The 22,895-nt window shown below is 41.2% G+C and overlaps 1 protein-coding gene and 1 long non-coding RNA gene across 6 annotated transcripts in view; one reads left to right on the top strand and one right to left on the bottom strand.

The window, feature by feature from the left end:
• Positions 1-22,895, bottom strand: part of Syt16 (synaptotagmin 16) — a 278,725-nt gene that overhangs the window by 109,575 nt on the left and 146,255 nt on the right. For 2 of the 5 annotated variants that reach the window (XM_063262671.1, XM_234300.9), the window contains exon 1: positions 7,043-7,565. The exons of the other annotated variants lie outside the window; for them this stretch is intronic. In XM_063262671.1, the coding sequence (XP_063118741.1) occupies positions 7,043-7,565 (523 nt within the window). Of the gene's footprint in view, positions 1-7,042; positions 7,566-22,895 lie in introns of those variants that run through there. 5 annotated transcript variants of the gene reach the window in all.
• The window catches only part of LOC102550910 (uncharacterized), a 77,686-nt gene that overhangs the window by 14,578 nt on the left and 40,213 nt on the right, over positions 1-22,895 (top strand). The window lies entirely within an intron of this gene.

Genomic DNA, 22,895 nt, shown 5'->3' with positions numbered 1-22,895 from the left:
GAGCAGCAGACCCTGGTGTCCTTAGATCACAGGGAGAGACACATGAAGGTCAAAAAATAGACAAGGGTACAAACTTCTGAGGAAGGGCAGAAAGAAGGTGTGGGGTGGAACTGTGAAAGAGATTCCCTACAGCTGGAAGAGAGACAAGACAACCAGAAGGACCTGAGCCTCAGACACAGAAACACAGAGCCTGCCTGAGACTGGAGCAACTCCAGAACTTGGCAGAGGACTCCAGCCATCACACTGCAGCACAGCATCAGACGCTGAGTGAGGACAAAGAGAGACTACTGTGGGAAGGGTAACACAGAGACAGACCCACATGGAAACCCAGGAAGAGAAAAGGCCTAACATGGGCTCAGGTGCAACAAAACCCTCTAGCATAAAGGCGCCACTCCTGGTTTTTTGTTGTTGTCGTTGGTTTGGTTTGGTTTGGTTTGTTTTGGTTTGGTTTGGTTTGGTTTGGTTTTTTTTAAGGCACAAATTGAAGGTTGTAAGTCCTGTATTGCACTGAAGTTGACCAAAGATGACACCAGATGAAAACCTAACCTTGATCCATCCTTACTCATAAATCATGTGAGAAATTAAAAAAAAAAACATTGTATTAAGAGACAAAATGATCAAGATCTCTAACTCAAATATTATTCGATTTCAATAGATGGACTATAAACAAAACATGACAGAAGCACAAAGACTTTAGATTCTAAAGACTCGTTTCTAAAATATGTCTTCTCTACCAACAACAAAGCTTCAGACTTCAATAGAAAAAAATGGACAGAAATGAAGATGAGAATTTGCCAAGTCAACAAAATGAGTTTTAGACTCTCAGACCTCTCTTTCACTAATCAATCAAACGAAAACAGTACCCTCCCCCACCAAAAAAAATCAATAGATTAAGCATTAGAAAATGTGATTACTTAGCTCAATTATATATTATATTATATCATATTATATTATATTATATTATAGTGTTTATATATCATACTGAGCACACAGAATACTGTCTCTTCAAGTACACACAAAATAGTCTATAAGTAAACATGCTCAGGTCAGGAGAACAAATCTGAAAGGTTTCTTTCCCCAGAGAGGCAAATCTCCAACCACAAATGTTAACTTCTTAAAACTTAAGTAATTAAAAAATATAAACTTAGGCTACTGTGTGTTTAAGCTAGAAATCAACCACAGAAAAATACCTGAAATCTTCAGTGTTTGGAATCTAACCAATATAGTTTTAAATAACCACCATATGAATAAGGGGGTATATTATAAACTAGTTTGATTGATAATGAAACCAGAAACAACACATTTGTATTTGTTGAATATAGATAATGCACTGCTTAGAGGGGAATTTGTATCTTAAGTTGCATTCAAACTTTATATATATTTCAAAGAAAGAATTAATCAACAGGCATAACAGAAACAATTGAAATCAAGAACCAAAAATGGAGGGAAAAGTAATAAAATAAAAGGTAGTTTCTTGCAGAAAATATAGACAGATTGACAGACAATTCTCTTTACAGGCAGACCAAAACAAAAATATCTTTAAATGTCAACTCAAAAACCTGAAAACATTAGGTAATAAAAAAATAGCATGAAATAAGTTCAATAGTATGAATGAAAATATCCTTGAAAAACACAAAATGCCAAAAATTACTTAAAAATAAAAAAATCAAGATAATCTGGTATCTATTAATTAAATTCTTATTCTGAACCTTCCCAACACAAAAATTCAAACCCTTAAAACCCTTAATTAGAGGCCATGAGATGGATCAGTAGGGAAAGGTACTTGCTACCAACCATACTAAGGTCCGTCCCTGGGACCTATACAGAGAAGGAGAGAATGGAATTCCCCAAGTTACTCTCTGACTTTGTGCTTGCTCTCATCTCCTCTCTCCCCCTTTCTTCTCTCTGTTTTTAATCACTATTTGCCTCCCTACACACATAAACACATAAATAAAACCCCTGAATAAAAGATTGTTAAGCACTAATAAATTATAAATCTACACAAATTTTCTGGACGATAAGGAAGACAAACACTTCTGAATTTGTTTTATGAAGTCAGCATCACACGGATACTAAGATCAGTGACATACTGACAGCGCCTGTTGAAATACCTCTACAAACCACTTAACATGGAGAAGTCAAACTGGTGCCTACCTAGAACCTTCACGCCTACAAACCAATGTTCATGATACTGGAAGATACTCTGTGTGCTACCGAAAGAGAAAGGTAAGCCCAAACCCAGCTACAAACCACTGGATCTCTAAGACCGACTTGCCTGAAAGATGCCCTGGTACAACAGTAGCACATAGCTTGTGTGAGGAACCAGCCAACATCTGGTTCAAGTTCAGACCCACTCCATGAGAAGGAGCACATGCCCACTGCTGCGTGGGTGGCTAAGAATCTGAGACTAGGTAGGCCAGGGCCCCAGAGAGATCTAAACACTTCTGGTTTGCTCATGGAACATGGCAATAAAATGACTCCTAATGATGTCCTGCTACACTCATAGATCACTACTCTGCTCAGCCATCACCAAAGATTGTCCCACGCGCAACCTCTCACCGGCAAGAAAACACGTGGGGACACACGGATCCTTGCTACAGCCAAACTTTTATTAAAATCTTGAGGAGAAGCCCCGCGCGCCGGTATGGCGCGGTTTATATACACCCTAGCACGGCGCATCCACACCTGATTGGTCGCTTACCCATGATCTCAATAGGCACGCCCCGGAGTGGGCAAAGACCTGGCACGAAGGCACTCTTGCACATGCGCACACAGTTAACTTCCTGAAAGGAAGTCGGCTGGCGCGGCGGAGGCCAGCGCCATCTTGTAATGGCGAGAGCTATCCTGGCCTTCCACGTGGGGCGCAGTGGAAGCCATCTCCATCTTGTGGTGGCAGCAGCCCTCTACAAAAGATCCTTTCTCCTGCAGCAGCTGGGAACAAATACAGAGAACCATGATCAAGATGTCATGCAAAGTGTGAGAGACCTTAGAACACTAAGCCCTAAGAGGGATGTCTCCATCAAATCCCTCCTCTCAGGGCTCAGGGAACTCTGCAGAAGGTGCAGCAGGAAGATGTTAAGAGCCAGAGAGTATGGAAGGCACAAAGGAGTCAAGGCCTTCTAAACCAACAGAACCAGTGCCCATAAGGACCTACAGAGACTGTGCTAGTACGCATTAGGCCTGCATGGATCTGGACCAGATGAGGTCCTAGAGCTGAAGGAACAGGAGACGTACACTGCAGCCCTAACCCAGAAGCTATCTCCAATTGATAGCCACTTGCAAATGAAAACTTAGTTTTCTCCTGGAGAAAACAAACTACTCTTAAAGGCAGGCCCCATACACAACAGCAAATGGCCAGGACAAAACCAATGTCGTCTTTGGAGGCTCTTTGTCTCGTTTACTGTTACATCAGGGTAGGGGGTTTTGTTTTGCTTTATTCTGTTTTATTCTAGGCCCTTTGCGTGTATATATTATAGCTTCCAGTTTGTGGTTTTCATGGGATTCCTGAATGTTCAAATGCATGTGTCTCAGTATCTATATACATAACTTGTGGGCTTTTATTTTAATTTGGTTCTTGTGTTGTTGTTTGTTTGATCATTTTGCCATATTCTGATTGTTTTTCTTTTTTATTTGTCTCATCATATTTTATTATTATTCCTTAGATACCTGTTTGTAGATCCAGATGGGAAGGGAGATGGGGAAGAAATGGTAGGTGTAGGGGGAAATAATCCTAAGTAGAGTATGTTGTATGGAAAAAGAACTATTGTCAATAAAATAAAAAATGGCACTGGCTTAAAGCTGTCACAGTGGCTCCCATACCTTAGCTAAGCTAGAGAATGGATCAGACACCTTCTGCAGTATTAACAAAAGGATCTTCGGAGTGTCTGACCATGGTGGTTCTCAGTGTGCACTGCTGAACTTTCATTCCAGCCCTGAGAAATTCCATGCAGCTCCAGCCCTCCTCCCCGGGCTGTAAGTTGTCGCTATACTGACATTATCACTGTTTGTGTGCACAGCCTGATGCTTTGTGCCACTGCTGAAAACGCTCACCTTGCCTTCAGTGTCCTCCACTGTGAATTCCCTACTAAATGTGGCCTCCTCAGACCCCCACAGGCAGGATTAAGACTTGTTTATCCTGCCACCCAGCTCCAAAGCACACTTAAGTCTGGTGCAAATTTACTCTGTGTCTTCCTACACCTGCGTGCATATCCATGCCTATGCCTGCTTCCCATTTTAACTGCAAACCCAGAGGGCAGAGAATGTATTTTCAGTTTTCCTTTCATTTCTGCAAGCACCTGGCAATGACAATTCGCCTGCTTGGTTTTTAAAGAGGAATTTGTTGAATTATTTAGAGTTGAATCAAAAATACCAGCAACAACTAATACTTAGTAATAAAGAATATGAGGGGGAAGGAGTGCGGTCGATTATGTCCATGACTCTGGGTTTCCTTCCCAGCACCATGAAAGGCAGGTTCACATCAGAATCCCTGATAACAATCCATGAAAAGTCCTCAGCAAAACACCAGCCAGTCATGTTCCTCAATGTGGGAAAGCAGCAACGCAGCCTGACAAGAAGGATTTGCTACATCGTCCAGTTCAACATCTCAAAGCCAATCAGTGCAACCCACTGCAAGACAGCAGACAAGAGGGCTCTTGTAGACATTTCAGTTGGGCAGAAAAACTGTTTAACCAACCTTAGTATTCTCTTTTGACAGTCTGGCCAAGAAGAACGTCTTCAACCTGTGTTTAAGAGTGGTTTTTCTTCATACAATGTACTCTACTTGGTATCTTTTGGTATCAATATGGTATCCTAGAAATGTTGGGGGTCCCTTCAACAAGAAAGGAATTAATGACTTTGTCTGGGTATGAATAATCTACTAATGTGTGTGGACTATATACATGCATATATAATGATTCATAAAAACGTATCAGCTGGTGTTCACTAGAGTGTGGAGGTAGACAGATGTGAGGATTGCCTACAGAAAGAAGTCCAGGAATTCTTTGAGATAATAAAACTGTTCTGTACCTTCTTTGAGGCAGTGGTTATAAGAAACTCTAAACGGTAACAAAACAGTAGTAGAAAGGCTAAGGTAATTTCATCTTGTGGAAATCATGTTTGTAATCAGAATAAGAACTGTGTTCTAAGATCAGAACACCTAAACTCTGTGTCTTCCCAACGGTGGAGTATAAGCAATGCGCTGTGACAATACTAAGAGAGGCTCCTTCAGAAGAACTCCTTCTCTTTGTGCCAAGTCCTACCACATCACCGCTAAGGTGGCACTCACCATGGCAGGCACAGCTGGAGAGCAACACCACAGCCTCTGTCATCTGACTTGAAGGTTGGGCCCAAGTAATGTTTGCATTCATATTTTATGGTTATGAAAATTAACCCCCCCCAATAAATCACTGCCTGACATCTACTAAGGCAAATCTATGTAAATTTCAAACACAGTTCAAATTAGGCAAGAATTCTTTAAAATCAGAATGAAATTTCAATTTGAATCTAAAATTCTACCAACTATATTACAAATAATTTTAGAAGACTCAAAACAGTAGTCGTTTGAAATTATTGCTTCAAAAAGAATATTAGCCTGCCTGACTTCACCAACTCATTCCAGGATTTCATTCCGTAAGAGTTAAGAAAGCATTGTATGGGGTGCTGCAGGACTTAGCCTTTAAATTGCTTGTTATAGAAGCATAATAATGACCTGAGTCTAGGCTCACAGAACCCACGTAAAAAGCTGGGTTAGGTGTGCATTTATAACCCTAGTATTGGGACTGGCAGTGACAGGATTTGCTGATTAAGCTAGTCTAGCCAAATAGAGAAGCTCCAGGTTCAATGAGAGACTCTGTTTCAAAAAACATGACGGGCAATTGAGGAAGTCCAGCTCAGTGTCATGCTCATGCAGAGAGAGGAAAAGGTGCTGTAAAGAATAAAATATTTTATTTCCTTATCCACCAAGATCCCATGTGTCTGGTAAGACCTTTATCTAAAAGGCGACACTAGGAAGAATCATTGAAAATAAAGAGACAGTATGGTATCCTAGAAATGTTGGCTCCCTCCAACAAGAAAGGACTTAATGACTTTGTCTGTGTATGAATAATCTATATATGGACTATGTGAGTACACACATCACACACACACACACACACACACACACACACACACACACACACACACATCCCCTAACCCCTCACCTCAGTCTACCATTCACCTCTGTCTCTGGGACCACTCTACGTGCTAGAAGATTGCAGCCATGGGAAATGTATGCCGAAACACATGCCAGTATCTTTCCCAGAAATGATTACATTTGTATTATATCCATGACACTTTTTTTTCTTTTTTTTCGGAGCTGGGGACCAAACCCAGGGCCTTGCGCTTGCTAGGCAAGCGCTCTACCACTGAGCTAAATCCCCAACCCCGACACTTTTATTAAAGCCCTGCTCTGTGCTCAGTTCTGACAACAAAGTATCTATCATAGGCGACTCTTATTAACTATGTCCTTATCATTCCAGGCTAAAAGCAAATGAAAGCGTCCTATTTCAAAGATCTCCCATCTACTGGCATCGCACACCCCGTCCTAGTCAGACGCTGTGAGAAGTATTCTTGGAGTGTTATCAACTACAAATTCTGAAACAAGTATGGCTGTTTGCACAGGATTTCATGCTGAATAATATAGTAACATCTAGAAATTCCTAACCTAGAGGGAGGGGGTTGGGGGGGAGAACATTTTTAAAGATATTTTAAAAACTGTGGCATGCGCGCAGGGACTTCTCAAACAGAACCCTCGGATTCATTTTAAGCTTTTTCACTTGCTCAGAACTATTATTTTGAAAGATGGAGCCCAAAACATGGATCTTGTAAAGCTTCACAGAACAAAAATATTCCTATGAATTGTATCTCTCAATCAGAAGCCAGAACGAGGGGATGTGTAATTAGCAAAGAAAGGGTAAAACCAATGCTTAAAATCAATACTTAAACCAGAGAGGAACCCTACAAGGCATCTAGAGGAGCATAGGAACAATGGTACTGACCAGCTTACCTTGCTTTCTTCCGTTAACTTTTTCTAAAGAGCCGGGAAGCTGGGTGTCAGAGCCATGCTGAAGGTCACATCTCTGCCCCTCAGAGTGATGTTCCTCCTCAGCGATAGAAGAAAGCACATGTGGGGGCTTTGGGCCACCTGGGATCTTATTGGGCCACTGGGAAATTACAGTGCTTGAGTCTTTGGCTTGCTGACCAAGTCTGAGGCTTGCCGTCTGGACAGAGTCCCGCAAATCACTATTAGAGCTTGAGAAATGGTCCTCTTCAAGAAACAGGGAGCCTGTCTCCTCTGGACCCCCATCGTTGTCCTGTTCTCCATCTTCCAAGCAGGTTTCCTGAATCTGAATAGCATCTAAGTCCTGCTCTGGCTTATCACTCAGTGCCGAATCGTGTTTGCTAAGAAGAACCAGTGAAGCAGATAAGGCATCCCCGGCTTGCTGGAGAGCTTCATAAACTCGGGAGAGCCAGGAGGACAAAGGTTGGAAGAAGTTCTGGACATCTTGAGATGCCATGACCAACACCATGACCAACTACCTCGTGTCTCCAGAGTCTGCTTGTTTGGTTCCTCCAGAACTCTGAACGTACGTGAAATATAGCATGAGCATAAGGAGAAATTTAACTGGAGGTCTCTGTTTTTTTTTATAACAGGCAAAACTTTATTAATGTACACATAAAGAAAACATGTGCAGTACGTAAGCACCGTTGGCAGTAAGTAAAACCAGGCAGCATGCTGGTTCTTGCACCAAGGTCTATGGAGTAGGTCTTTGCAGGGAACAGAGCAACTGTGTTTGATAGGGTGGTGGTCTCTTAGTGGCTGTGACCATTTCACTCTCAACACGTCTCAGCTGAAACAGAGGAGAGACATGCTCACACCTGTTAAAGTCACACTGTGGACCCATCACCAGATACCTGTAGTCAATATCAAGCAGCATTTGGGGGACAGAGAAAGATTATACTGAACTCTCATGATGGCTAAATAAAATGACCTTGAACATCTAAATGTGGGTTCTACCCACGATTGTACACCTCCTCACACTCACGCCCAACTTCTATTGCAACAACAGATTCTAGTCATGTGGACTGGAAGAAGTCGCTCCCCATAGACCAGTTTAACAATGTGAGAAGAGTAAAGGAATCTGTGGGAACAGCCAGTTAGGCATGACACTTCAAAATGCAAGAAAAACCGGAGGTTTCGTGCACAAACATGCAGACCCCAGAGAGCTAACGAACAGGCATCTCTGTTTTGAGACACAAAGGTTTATCCTCTCAAAGGAAATATGTGTCTGGAATTTCAACGCTTCCAACAAATCTTAAAAATAGAGTTTTACAGTTTTAGGCAATCTCTAGAAATGGTGTCTATTCTTGGGGAGAAATCGTACTGAATATGTGTGCATGGCAAATGGATCATGCAGCTTCCTTAGCGTCTTCTGCCTTTGTCTGTGTCCCCATCTCCTGAAGTTGGCCCTCTGTAACCTGCATGTCTTCTCAAACGTACCGTAAGATCAGAGTCTGAAAGGAGTAGCTTGGGGACACCCATAAAACAGCAGGGCACGGTGATGATCAAAGGGACTGTGCCTATATTTGTACACTCATGTGCAAACGCAAGCCTGGGCAGATTTACATCTATACATGGATATAGGTAATCCCATTGCTATCCCAGTGAAGGATAAATGCTATCAGTTGCTTCTATGATAACAACATCCCCCCCTCTGAATCACTCCATTCCTGAAGCTTCAAGCCTCTTGATCTTAGCCTTTAGTACAACTGCTTAATTTCCCTTAAAAGTTTCTCGTTAGTGATTCATAGGTGCCTTGATTCATTCAGTAAACAAATAACAAATACTGACCAAGCACCTATTAAGTACTGGGCAGAATGCCAGGAAAAAGGTAACCCTGAGGCCTCTGTCCTATGGAACTTGCATTTCAGCTAAGGAGGAACTGGGCTTTCTGCATTTTCCTCTTGAACGGAATAATTCATGTATCACTGTATAGCACTTGACCTCCTCTCACAGTGTATGTGCAACCACTCAGTGTTCCATGCTTCTTGTCATTCCCATTTATACTCACCTGCTGGGAAGGCTGGCCCATCACTACCTTTGTCTCTTTGGTTGGTTTTGGTTTCTTTGGATTGATTACTTGGTATATTGGGTGGTTGGTTGGTTGGTTGGTTGGTTTGAGATGGTCTCACAGATCGTGAGCTGATCTTCAACTTGCAAAACAGCCAAAGATGACCTTGAACTTATCCTTATGCCTTTATAGCCTGAGTGCTAGGAATACAGACATGTACCACTGCAGCTTGTCTATACGGTGCTGGGGACCAAACTCAGGGGCCTTCTGCATTCCAGGAAGCATGGCTGATGAAGTACACCCCAGCTTCAACTCTGTTTTAATTTTAAACTTTTATAAACCCGAAATACATATCATCAGTGCTTAGCTTGCTCTTTTCTTACTCCTCTCACAGATTCAAGTCAGTGCCGTGCAAACTTTGGTAGTTCTGACTCATCAATAAAATAGCAGAACATGGAAAGGTCTAAGTTGGCTGCAAAAATAAGCCTGGCTTAGCCCCCTGTGTTTCTGTTATCTTCCCAGAAAGCCAAACCCTACTAAAGGTCGATTTTAAAAAACAAAAAGCAACAACAACAATAAAAGTGATGTAAGCAAATAACTACATGCTCTACATTAATATGTCACCAAAAGCTCAAATTCAGTTATTTCAAACCCAGCACGTCACTTTGCTGTAGGGATTCACCTCTTGGGTTACAGGACCTCAATCACTGTGACACTCTCTCTCTCTCTCTCTCTCTCTCTCTCTCTCTCTCTCTCTCTCTCTAACCCACTGCCCTTCTGTTCCTTCTAATCAATCTCCCATCAGCCTTCATTCTTCAAGCCATCAGTTTTCCCATGATCCTGTTCTCCCATGTCACCCACTCGTGTCATTCAGTCTCTTGTCTTTCTCAGCTTCCATCAAACCCTCTGTTCCCCACAACCCGGCCTTCATTCAGAGTCACTGCCTCTCTACCTCTGGAATAGAGGATCCATGAAGAATGAAGGCCATCTGCTTTGCTCTATCTCAGTGCTGAGATATGAATTGAACATACCAAAAGCAAATCACCAGTCAATAAAATCTCACTAGAATCATGTGCACGAACAGTGCTCATTAAAAATTACTTATAAGATAATTTTGTTAAAATTAATAAATAAAACCTACTCAAAGCTCTGTGGTGAAGCTCCTCAATGGTGTTATTCCACAAACTTTCTGTTTAGTACATTTTCCTATCAGCATTTGCTCCACCCAATTTAACAATCCACCACTTTGGGTTGCCTTTGCTGTGGGAATGACTTCATTCCTTTTACATTTGACCCAGAAATCATTTTGCCTAAGCAATAGTGCTCGGAGGTGTTTGAGACCTGGAAGGTCTCTTGGAGGAATCAGTGGCTTTAGCCACTTACTCCTGTCCTTACCACACATGCAGCCCCACCTTTCATTCTAACAGAATGTCCAGCTGAGCATGAGATGACCCCAAACAAACTGCCACAGAGTGAGGACTCTTCCCTATCGTCCCTCCCTGTGAGATCCTATATGTCAGTCATGCTGATATTCTGAGTATTTTCACAAATCGCCTTGATTTTTCCTGACTTTTGGTTTCCCAGGTTGCCCTCACACCTAGCATGCCTCATTTTTTCATTGAAACTCTACTAGCTTTTCTTCGTCTGCTAATTCTTCATCTACAGCCAAAGCCATGGTCTCAGAGCACTTAGAACATGACTTTATGTTATAAAGTTGCATCTATTTGTCAATATTCTTCTGATGGATTAGTACTTTACAAGTTTGGGAAATATTTTTATAGGTTACAGCTTCAGAACCCACATGAAGCAGGAAGGAGTCCTGAACATGCTGGATGGATGGATGGATGGATGGATGGATGGATGGATGGATGGATGGATGAATAAGTTGGTAGGTAGATTGGTATGTGCATGGATGGATGAGGCTAGATGGATAGATAAATGGGTAGATGGGCAGCTGGATAGATAGATTGCATATGGGTAGATGGATGAGTAGATAGGTGGTGGGATAGATAGATAGATAGATAGATAGATAGATAGATAGGTACATTGCATATGGGTAGATGGATGAGTGGATAGGTGGTGGGTTGGTAGGTGGATAGATGGCTGAATGGGTGGGTGAATGTATGAATATTGTATGCGTATAGACGGATGGATGAGTGGATAGATGGTAGTTTTGTGCATGGATGAGTAGGTGGATAAGGTGCTAATGAGCATGTTTAAAGCCAAACCATCTTGATTCTATCATTTATCATCTGTAAAGTGAAATTCCCTTACCCTGAAAGTTCCTTTATTCTCTAAAATTTAAGAACAAACCAGATGGGCCAAAGAGTACAGTAGCTGAGGTGAGATATACTGAGAATAAAACTGCCTTTTCAGTGATGAGTTCTGAATGTTAATATTCACTATCATATTATCTTGAAGCAATGAAAGGGGGACCAAATCTCTATCTATAGAGGGGAGGGGGATATTGAGTTGTATTCTAGAACATTGAAGGAGGAACAGCACCTGTGTCTGGACATAGAACATTACTTGGTTGGCCATACTGGGTACTGCTCACACTGAATAAACCTAAAGCCAAAGGATGTCCGTACAGACAAAGAAGCCATGGAGATGTACCTAAGTAAATGTCCACTTGACTGAGAGGGCACACCAAGGGCAATGCAAATCTGTACTTACAGTTTTAGTTCTTTGGAATACTTTCTTATAGCTAGTGGCTTGTGGTGGTGGCAGTGGCGGTGGTGTATGTGTGCATGTGTGCATGTGTGCATGAGAGAGAGAGAGAAAGAGAGAGAGAGAGAGAGAGAGAGAGAGATTATGTTGCTATGAATTTTTTTAAAAAAGCACTCTGTCTAAAAGCAACTTGGGTAGAAAACAGAAAAGGGTTGATTTGGGTTAAACTTTGAACTATGGAAGGAAGTCATACCAGAACCCAAGGTAGAAATCTAAAGCAGAAACCACCACAAATTTGTTTCCTGGCTCACTCATTCTGGCTCATGCCTAGCTAGCTTCCTTATATAGCCCAGAATCAGCTGCCCAGTGAATGGCCCTGCTCATGCTGGGCTAAGGCTTCCTAGACCAATCATCAGTCAAGATAATGCCTCACCCTCCTATAAACCATAAAGACGTAAAACCATAAAGACAGTTACTCAATTAAGACTTCCTTTTCGTGTCATTCTAGGCTGTGTCAAGTTGACACAAGTTGACAGTTAATATTAATTAGGAAACAAACAAACAAACAAACAAAACAAACAAAGAAACAAACAAAGAAAGAAACAAAGATTCTGTCCAGATCTTTGGATTAGAAGGAAAAATACACTGAAAGTTTTGAAAGGGCTCAATACTGGATTAAAGTAGTTGATGGTGATTTATCATTATGAGAAATATAAAATAAAAAAAACAGAAATGTATGTGTGTCGAGTGAGTGTGTAAAACGCATGAATTCTTGTGGGGGGGTGGGGGGCTGGAAAGGTTTGCTACCTCTAAAAGTCTCAGAGTAATGTAGAAATCTAAGATACTTAGTAATCTAGAAATCTAAGACAGACATAGTAACAATTGATAAATACAAAGAAAAGGAAAGCCAGTGGTGGATTTCCAAGGAGTTCCTTTTGAAAATCTTAACTTTAATTAGAATTCTGTTTTAATTGTAACTATGATCATTTCAAATAGAAAATTACTATGCAGAAAACAACAGAATTGTCCTTCCATATGAAATTATTGAGTTCTGTGCTTTTCTCAAATATTTTTAAAATCTCCACCAAAGACAATTGTATATAGAAAGCAAAAAATGCTAATGAACCTATAGAGCTGTCAGTTAAACCTTTTTTACCTCATTTTCTTGTAATGACAGCTTTTTACAGGGGGCAGGAAGAGTTGTAATCTAAAAAATACTCGTTTGTAGAAAACCATAAAAATATATGGTAGAAAGTGCGCATGCTCGTGTCAGTTTAAAGGTTTATGAGCACCTGGAGAATACACTGTAATAAGCTACATTCTAAAAGACAAGAAAATGCTTCCAATAGTATAGTTTCCAGCTTACCAAATCCTAAGTCAAAATCGTGTACAAATCTGCCTTCTACCACACGTGGATGTTTAGCATTTTTTGAAAGCTAAATCACCTTGGAAAAACCTCTTCTCAGTCTTCAGCATGATTCATAGGACAATCTAAGAAAAAAGTCGAGAACACCGGATTTATTAAAGTGTCTCTTCACAGGCAGCTGTCAGAAAACTTCCCTTGTCTACAAAATGTCAGTCATTTATTATTGACACACTGGCCTTGAAGCTAATTAAGCCGACCGTTATCAAGCCTGATGGAGAACGTCCTTTTGAATTGCCTAAGAAGGTTTGGGAGATGAATAATGCATGCCGTGAAAATAAGAACTACAAAATGGGCTGCCATCCATCTTTCACGGGATTCAGAAGCATCCACAGGTGTCTTCTTTTAAAAGCAAATTTGTTATGTGGGTAGAAATACATGCCATTGAAATGAAATACTTACTGAAGCATTTGTCCAAAATGTGTTGGCAACTTCACAGATGTAAAAATGGACTACTGGGGCAGGAGGCATGGCTTAGTCAGTGAAGAGCTTGCCGCTCAAGCAGGAGGTCGTGAGTTCAGTACCCACCAGATTGTCATGCATAGCATCACATACTTGTAATCCCAAAGCTGAGGAGACAAAGACAGGACGATCCCAAGGGCTAATTTGCTGGCCTGCCTAGCCAAGCTGGTGAATCCATGTTTGGTGAGGAATGCTGTTTCCAAGAGTAAAGTAAAAATCAATGGAAGTAGAACATTTAATGTTGACCTCTACCCTACAGGTGCATCATTGTGTGTACACCCACATTCACAAGTGTACACATACACACTCATACACACACATACACACTCATACACACATACACACACACACATACACACATACACACACAGCAAAAAAGTAGGGCTATCAAGGAGTCTTTATGCAGTAATATGGAAACAATATGGCCATACTGTCATTGCAGAATCCTGAACCTACCCTTATTATTTGTCTTTGGTGCAAAGAGAGGAAGGACAACAGTGGATATAAATCAAAATGAGAACTTCCTTATAATTAAAACACATATTCACCAGTTGATGATGAGAAGAATGAGTCAGAAAGAAAGGGAGGGAGGGAGGAAGAGAGGGGACAGAGAGAGGTTGAGAAAGAGAAAGACATACACACAACACTCACAGAGAGACAGACAGACAGATAGAGAAAGACAGACAGACAAACAGACAGTGTAAACCAAGGATGCCTTAAATCCACCCCTCAGTTATTGCAAATCATGGACACGTACCTGGGCATCAGTATGTTCCCATTCATAAATCATAGATAGTGATTCCCCTATATTACAATTCATCCTATAAATTATATTACACAAAATTTATAAAGCACACAGAAAGAATCCAATGTGTAACAGGCATTTAATATCAGACATACATTATGCTGAATTTTGGGATGTTTTGCAAGGTAAAAATATATTAAACCCTTATGATCTTTCTGGTATGTTACTATCTCCGATAAGAGTATTTATCTCATGCTCTACTCAATGATAACCTGGTCAAGGAAGAAATAAAGAAAGAAATTAAAAACTTTTTAGAATTTAATGAAAATGAAGGTACAACATACCCAAACTTATGGGACACAATGAAAGCTGTGCTAAGAGGAAAACTCATAGCGCTGAGTGCCTGCAGAAAGAAACAGGAAAGAGCATATGTCAGCAGCTTGACAGCACACCTAAAAGCTCTAGAACAAAAAGAAGCACATACACCCAGGAGGAGTAGAAGGCAGGAAATAATCAAACTCAGAGCTGAAATCAACCAAGTAGAAACAAAAAGGACCATAGAAAGAATCAACAGAACCAAAAGTTGGTTCTTTGAGAAAATCAACAAGATAGATAAACCCTTAGCCAGACTAACGAGAGGACACAGAGAGTGCGTCCAAATTAACAAAATCAGAAATGAAAAGGGAGACATAACAACAGATTCAGAGGAAATTCAAAAAATCATCAGATCTTACTATAAAAACCTATATTCAACAAAACTTGAAAATCTTCAGGAAATGGACAATTTCCTAGACAGATACCAGGTACCGAAGTTAAATCAGGAACAGATAAACCAGTTAAACAACCCCATAACTCCTAAGGAAATAGAAGCAGTCATTAAAGGTCTCCCAACCAAAAAGAGCCCAGGTCCAGACGGGTTTAGTGCAGAATTCTATCAAACCTTCATAGAAGACCTCATACCAATATTATCCAAACTATTCCACAAAATTGAAACAGATGGATCACTACCGAATACCTTCTACGAAGCCACAATTACTCTTATACCTAAACCACACAAAGACACAACAAAGAAAGAGAACTTCAGACCAATTTCCCTAATGAATATCGACGCAAAAATACTCAACAAAATTCTGGCAAACCGAATCCAAGAGCACATCAAAACAATCATCCACCATGACCAGGTAGGCTTCATCCCAGGCATGCAGGGATGGTTTAATATACGGAAAACCATCAACGTGATCCATTATATAAACAAACTGAAAGAACAAAACCACATGATCATTTCATTAGACGCTGAGAAAGCATTTAACAAAATTCAACACCCCTTCATGATAAAAGTCCTGGAAAGAATAGGAATTCAAGGCCCATACCTGAACATAGTAAAAGCCATATACAGCAAACCAGTTGCTAACATTAAACTAAATGGAGAGAAACTTGAAGCAATCCCACTAAAATCAGGGACTAGACAAGGCTGCCCACTCTCTCCCTACTTATTCAATATAGTTCTTGAAGTTCTAGCCAGAGCAATCAGACAACAAAAGGAGGTCAAGGGGATACAGATCGGAAAAGAAGAAGTCAAAATATCACTATTTGCAGATGATATGATAGTATATTTAAGTGATCCCAAAAGTTCCACCAGAGAACTACTAAAGCTGATAAACAACTTCAGCAAAGTGGCTGGGTATAAAATTAACTCAAATAAATCAGTTGCCTTCCTCTATACAAAAGAGAAACAAGCCGAGAAAGAAATTAGGGAAACGACACCCTTCATAATAGACCCAAATAATATAAAGTACCTCGGTGTGACTTTAACCAAGCAAGTAAAAGATCTGTACAATAAGAACTTCAAGACACTGAAGAAGGAAATTGAAGAAGACCTCAGAAGATGGAAAGATCTCCCATGCTCATGGATTGGCAGGATTAATATAGTAAAAATGGCCTTTTTACCAAAAGCGATCTACAGATTCAATGCAATCCCCATCAAAATACCAATCCAATTCTTCAAAGAGTTAGACAGAACAATTTGCAAATTCATCTGGAATAACAAAAAACCCAGGATAGCTAAAGCTATCCTCAACAATAAAAGGATTTCAGGGGGAATCACTATCCCTGAACTCAAGCAGTATTACAGAGCAATAGTGATAAAAACTGCATGGTATTGGTACAGAGACAGACAGATAGACCAATGGAATAGAATTGAAGACCCAGAAATGAACCCACATACCTATGGTCACTTGATTTTTGACAAAGGAGCCAAAACCATCCAATGGAAAAAAGATAGCATTTTCAGCAAATGGTGCTGGTTCAACTGGAGGGCAACATGTAGAAGAATGCAGATCGATCCATGCTTATCACCCTGTACAAAGCTTAAGTCCAAGTGGATCAAGGACCTCCACATCAAACCAGACACACTCAAACTAATAGAAGAAAAACTAGGGAAGCATCTGGAACACATGGGCACTGGAAAAAATTTCCTAAACAAAACACCAATGGCTTACGCTCTAAGATCAAGAATCAACAAATGAGATCTCATAAAACTGCAAAGCTTCTGTTAGGCAAAGGACACTGTGGTTAGGACAAAACGGCAACCAACAGATTGGGAAAAGATCTTTACCAATCCTACAACAGATAGAGGCCTTATATCCAAAATATACAAAGAACTCAAGAAGTTAGACCGCAGGGAAACAAATAACCCTATTAAAAAATGGGGCTCAGAGCTAAACAAAGAATTCACAGCTGAGGAATGCCGAATGGCTGAGAAACACCTAAAGAAATGTTCAACATCTTTAGTCATAAGGGAAATGCAAATCAAAACAACCCTGAGATTTCACCTCACACCAGTGAGAATGGCTAAGATCAAAAACTCAGGGGACAGCAGATGCTGGCGAGGATGTGGAGAAAGAGGAACACTCCTCCATTGTTGGTGGGGTTGTAAACTGGTACAACCATTCTGGAAATCAGTCTGGAGGATCCTCAGAAAATTGGACATTGAACTGCCTGAGGATCCAGCTATACCTCTCTTGGGCATATACCCAAAAGATGCCCCAACATATAAAAAAGACACGTGCTCCACTATGTTCATTGCAGCCTTATTTATAATAGCCAGAAGCTGGAAAGAACCCAGATGCCCTTCAACAGAGGAATGGATACAGAAAATGTGGTACATCTACACAATGGAATATTACTCAGCTATCAAAAACAACGACTTTATGAAATTTGTAGGCAAATGGTTGGAACTGGAAAACATCATCCTGAGTGAGCTAACCCAATCACAGAAAGACATACATGGTATGCACTCATTGATAAGTGGCTATTAGCCCAAATGCTTGAATTACCCTAGATGCCTAGAACAAATGAAACTCAAGACGGATGATCAAAACGTGAATGCTTCACTCCTTCTTTAAAAGGGGAACAAGAATACCCTTGGCAGGGAAGAGAGAGGCAAAGATTAAAACAGAGACTGAAGGAACACCCATTCAGAGCCTGCCCCACATGTGGCCCATACATATACAGCCACCCAATTAGACAAGATGGATGAAGCAAAGAAGTGTAGACCGACAGGAGCCGGATGTAGATCACTCCTGAGAGACACAGCCAGAATACAGCAAATACAGAGGCGAATACCAGCAGCATACCACTGAACTGAGAATAGAACCCCCGTTGAAGGAATCAGAGAAAGAACTGGAAGAGCTTGAAGGGGCTCGAGACCCCAAAAGTACAACAATGCCAAGCAACCAGAGCTTCCAGGGACTAAGCCACTAGCTAAAGACTATACATGGACTGACCCTGGACTCTGACCTCATAGGTAGCAATGAATATCCTAGTAAGAGCACCAGTGGAAGGGGAAGCCCTGGGTCCTGCTAAGACTGAACCCCCAGTGAACTAGACTGGTGGGGGGAGGGCGGCAATGGGGGGAGGGTTGGGAGGGGAACACCCATAAGGAAGGGGAGGGGGGAGGGTGATGTTTGCCCGGATACCGGGAAAGGGAATAACACTCGAAATGTATATAAGAAATACTCAAGTTAATAAAAAAAAAAAAAGAACATTCATAACAAAAAAAAAGTATTTATCTCACATGTTGTTACACATAATTTTTTTGAGAACTTAAATAAATAAAAATTTATATAAAAGACAACAGCTTTCCCCTTTTAGAGATGAAAACATGGAGGCTCAGAAAGGATCTGTGCCTTGCTCTCTTGCTCTGACACTAATCTTATCTGGATTAAAGAACAGAAATGGTATTCCAATTCTCTCCTGTTGAATTTCAAACTACTCCAAACCTTCATAAAAGGCCAGGAGGACTGTGGTGATTCTAAAATATGTTGGGCTCAAATTGATGTCTGTCTGACTTGGGGGCTTGAGGTTTTTGTCGTTGTTGTTGTTGTTGTTGTTGTTGTTGTTGTTGTTGTTGTTGTTTTTTATGTTGTTTGTTCACTTTAGGGGATAGGGCATGTGTAGGGGTCAGAGAGAACTGAGAGTAGTCAGTTTTCTCCTTCCAGAACATAGTTCCAGGGATCAAATGCAGGCTTGCCATTTCATGTTTTAAAACATGAAAACTGTTGCAAGTAATTTTCCAAAAGTGTCTCCATTGCGTTCTGAATCATATAAGACTTCCATTAAAATCCATGCCTAACCTTGGCCTGGGTCTGATTCCCAGCACCCACGTGGTGGCTCACAACCATATGCAACTCCAGTTCCAGGGGATCTGACAATCTTCTGACCTCTGACCTCTGCTGTCACCGGGCACACTTATGGCGCGTGCACACACACACACACACACACACACACACACACACACACACAAATATCCATATAGGTAAGTCTAAAGTAGAATTAAAAAGATAAAGTCCATTTCAAGTGATCAGCATGGCCTCTCCCCCATCAGTGAAGCACCCACATCCCAAGACCATTGGCTCATACATCAACAAGTCCCCAGTGAAGAAGAGTCAGGGGGTTCAAATAGCATCCATGATTAGGTTCGATACAGTAGAGAAATCATGTGATAAGATTAGGAAAAGAAGAAATTTAACAGGAGAAACTCCCAGATAAAGATACCAAGACCGTTGATCTTACCGCAAGAGAAGAGAAACATTTGTGTCACTTGAAAATGCAGTAGGCTCAAAAGTTAGGAGAGAATAATGAAACGGTGATACTTGCAACCCACATGAGACAGACTAAGCAAAACTCAGAATGTCAGCGTTGTATGTTTGTTAACTGTAGAAGTAGCCATCCCTATTAAAAATGTGGTTAGAGAGATGACCACTCAGAATCCAACTGCTTGACATAGCTGATTACTTTGTATAAAAGAAATAGGAAATTGTATTTCCTTGCAATTCACAGGGTCATTATCATAATACACAGGAGCCTAGTCACCCTTCAACATCTACTGCCATATTTATGATTGGCCACCAAGGTTCACTCATTCTTGAATTTATTGCTCTTTGTCCCAACACAGGGATCAGCTGAATTCAAGTCACCTTGACTTCCACCCATTCCACTTAGCAGCTTCTTCAGAGACCTCCCTGCATCCACTTAACCATACTTCCCCTGGATGACTTCTAATACCTTTCCGAGATGCATGCCTGGTGAGACTGCTTAGCATTTAAACCGATGTCCTATAGTGAATGCTATCCTTGGTTGTCTACCTTTCATCTGGACCACACATGCTGGCAGCCTATATACAGAGCCTACATAAAGGAGGAAGCTCTTGTACCCACCCCATGCCCCCTGTGAGCTCTCACTCCCGCTGGCCAAGTCTGTTCCTTTCCTGGCATTAGAGCCTCCTTCTTCAGGATTCTGGGGTATACTGAAGACAAGCTGAGATACCCAGATACACACTTGAGGCATACAGTGGACCGAACACTGGACTCTTGGGACGTTCTGTTGGTATGCAGCCACCATTGCATTAGTTGGCTCATGGCCCATAAACCTTTCTAATACATCCCCTTCTGTTTCTACTCATTCTATCAGCGCTGTCCTAGAGAACCCCGACTAATACAGCCATCATTCTTACCATCATGTTCTACTACAGAGGACTCTGAAGGGTGTGTCTGCTCTAGCCGGTTCTGTCTACACCTGCACCGTCTCCCGGAATCCTCTGCTTCTTCCCTGAAGCTCTCTTGCCTCTGGGATTCCCCAACTCCCACCCAAAAGCACCCACTAATCCCGTTATAGTTCTCGGTTTACACTTTTTCAGAATTCTTTTCCTTCCCTCTGAACCCAAACTAAATTAAGCCATCCTAAAATACTTTCTCAAAGCACCTCTTTTTAAAAATAAACTTTGTTCCCCCTACTACTCTTTCCCGTGCCCCCTCTCCCCTCCATCTGCTTCCCTTTCATTTCTTGCACTGTGCCCCCTTTTGATCTCCTAAATCACATGTGTTTTTAGCTTCTCTATTTCCCACCTCTCTTAAAAACTAATTCTCCTCTCTCTTGATCTAGTTACATGACCTAGACATATGTAAATATATGCACATTTACATTATACATGCATATATGTAATTTTAAATCTAGGTTCTATGTATGTATGAAAGGAAACATGTGGTATTTATTATTCTGTAGTTCAGTGCTCCACCACTGAGCTACAACTCCATATATGCCTTTCTGAGTCGGGCTTCTTTCTTTCTTTCTTTCTTTCTTTCTTTCTTTCTTTCTTTCTTTCCTTCTTTCTTTCTTATTCGTTATTTTATGTATTTACATTTCAAATGTCATTTCCCTTCCTGGTCTCCCCTCCACAATCCCCTATCCATTCCCCCCTCCCGTTTGCCTCTATGCGGGTGGTCCTCCTCCCACTCTCTCCTCACTGCTCTAGCATCATCCTTTGCTGGGACATCCAGCCTTCACAGGACCAGGAACAAGGACCAATGATGCCAGATAAGGCCATCCTCTGCTACATATGCAGTTGGAGCCATGGTTCCCTCTTTGACTGGTGGTTTAGTCCCTGGAAGCTTGGGGGAAGGAGGGTTAGTTGGTCTGGTTAGTTGATGTTGTTCTTCCTATAGGGTTGCAATCCCCTTCAGCTCCTTCTGTCCTTTCCCTAACTCTTCCACTGGGGCCCCTTGGTTCAGTCTGATGATTGGCTATGAGTACTTGCATCTGTATTGGCCAGGTACTGGTAGAGCCTCCCAGGGGACAGCTATACCAGGCTCATGTCAGCAAGCACGTCTTGGCATCAGCAATAGTGTCTGTTTGGTATCTGCAGATGGGATGGATCCCTAGGTAGGGCAGTCTCTGCTCAACTTGTTGTCCCTGCATTTCCTTTAGACAGGAACAATTCTAGTTTAAAATTTTGGACATGGGTGGGTAGCCCTATCCCTCAACTGGGGGCTGTGCCTATCTAGTGGAGGTGGTCTCTACAGGTTCTATCTCCCCTCTGTTGAATATTTTGGCAAATGTCATCCCTGTTGGGTTCTGGGAATCTCTCACTTTCCTGGAGTCTGGAACTTTCTAGTGATCACCCCCTTCCTACCATCCCCGTTCTCTACCCTTCAGTGCTACATATTTCTATTCATTTTCCTAACCCTCTGGACTTCTCTCCTGTCTCTTCCCATACCTGATCCTGCCCCTCTCCCCATTGTGGCTTTTTTCTTTAAATGGATTTATTTCCAGATCCATCTATTTTCATTCAAATGTCATGATTTCTCTTTTCTTTATGGGTGAATAAATTCTCTCTCTCTCTCTCTCTCTCTCTCTCTCTCTCTCTCTCTCTCTCTCTGTGTGTGTGTGTGTGTGTGTGTGTGTGTGTGTGTGTGTGTGTACCATGTTTTCTTTATCCATTCATACCTTCATACCTGCTGAAGAGCATCTACATTGGAAAAGTGACCTATGGCAACAGAAACCACAACAGTAGATGGTAGTTGAGAGATTGACTCCATTTCCTGGCTATTGTCCAGAATGTAACAATAAATGTGGACATGTAAGTGTCTCTGAGGTACGTTGACTTTAGAGTCCTTTGGCTGTATATTGAAGAGTGTTCTAACTAACTAATATGTTGGGTCTACCTCAGGGTATTTTTGTGAACCTCCATTTTGATAAGTGGTGACACAGTTCACCTTCCCACCAGCTGTGTGTAAGAGTCCCTCTTTCCCCACATTCTCACTAGCCTTCTTCATTTATTTTCTTGATAATAGCTATTCCGGTTGGGGTAAGATGGCATTTCACACAGTTTTAACCTACATTTCCCTAATGGTTAAAAACACTGATCATTTTTAAGGATTAATACTTCTTATTCCTAATAGCACACATTATAGTTCAATAGTATATAATTGTCCTTTGCTGGTAGCTTAGGTACATCTCTTTTCACATTTGTTTCCTTTAATAAATTATAATTTCCATGAAGTCTGCTAGCTGATTGACATTAGTCTTTATTATGTTATCAGCAGGCAGCAGAATGCCTGATGGTCACAGAACAGGCAATCAATATTTTTGAATATTGAATATATTTAGCTATTGTGCTGGCTAGCTTCTTGTCAGCTTGACACAAACTAGA

The sequence above is a fragment of the Rattus norvegicus genome, chromosome 6 (assembly GCF_036323735.1).
Source record: "Rattus norvegicus strain BN/NHsdMcwi chromosome 6, GRCr8, whole genome shotgun sequence".
Taxonomy (NCBI): domain Eukaryota; kingdom Metazoa; phylum Chordata; class Mammalia; order Rodentia; family Muridae; genus Rattus; species Rattus norvegicus.
Note: the sequence above shows the minus strand (reverse complement) of the source record. Positions and strands in the feature narration are given on the sequence as shown.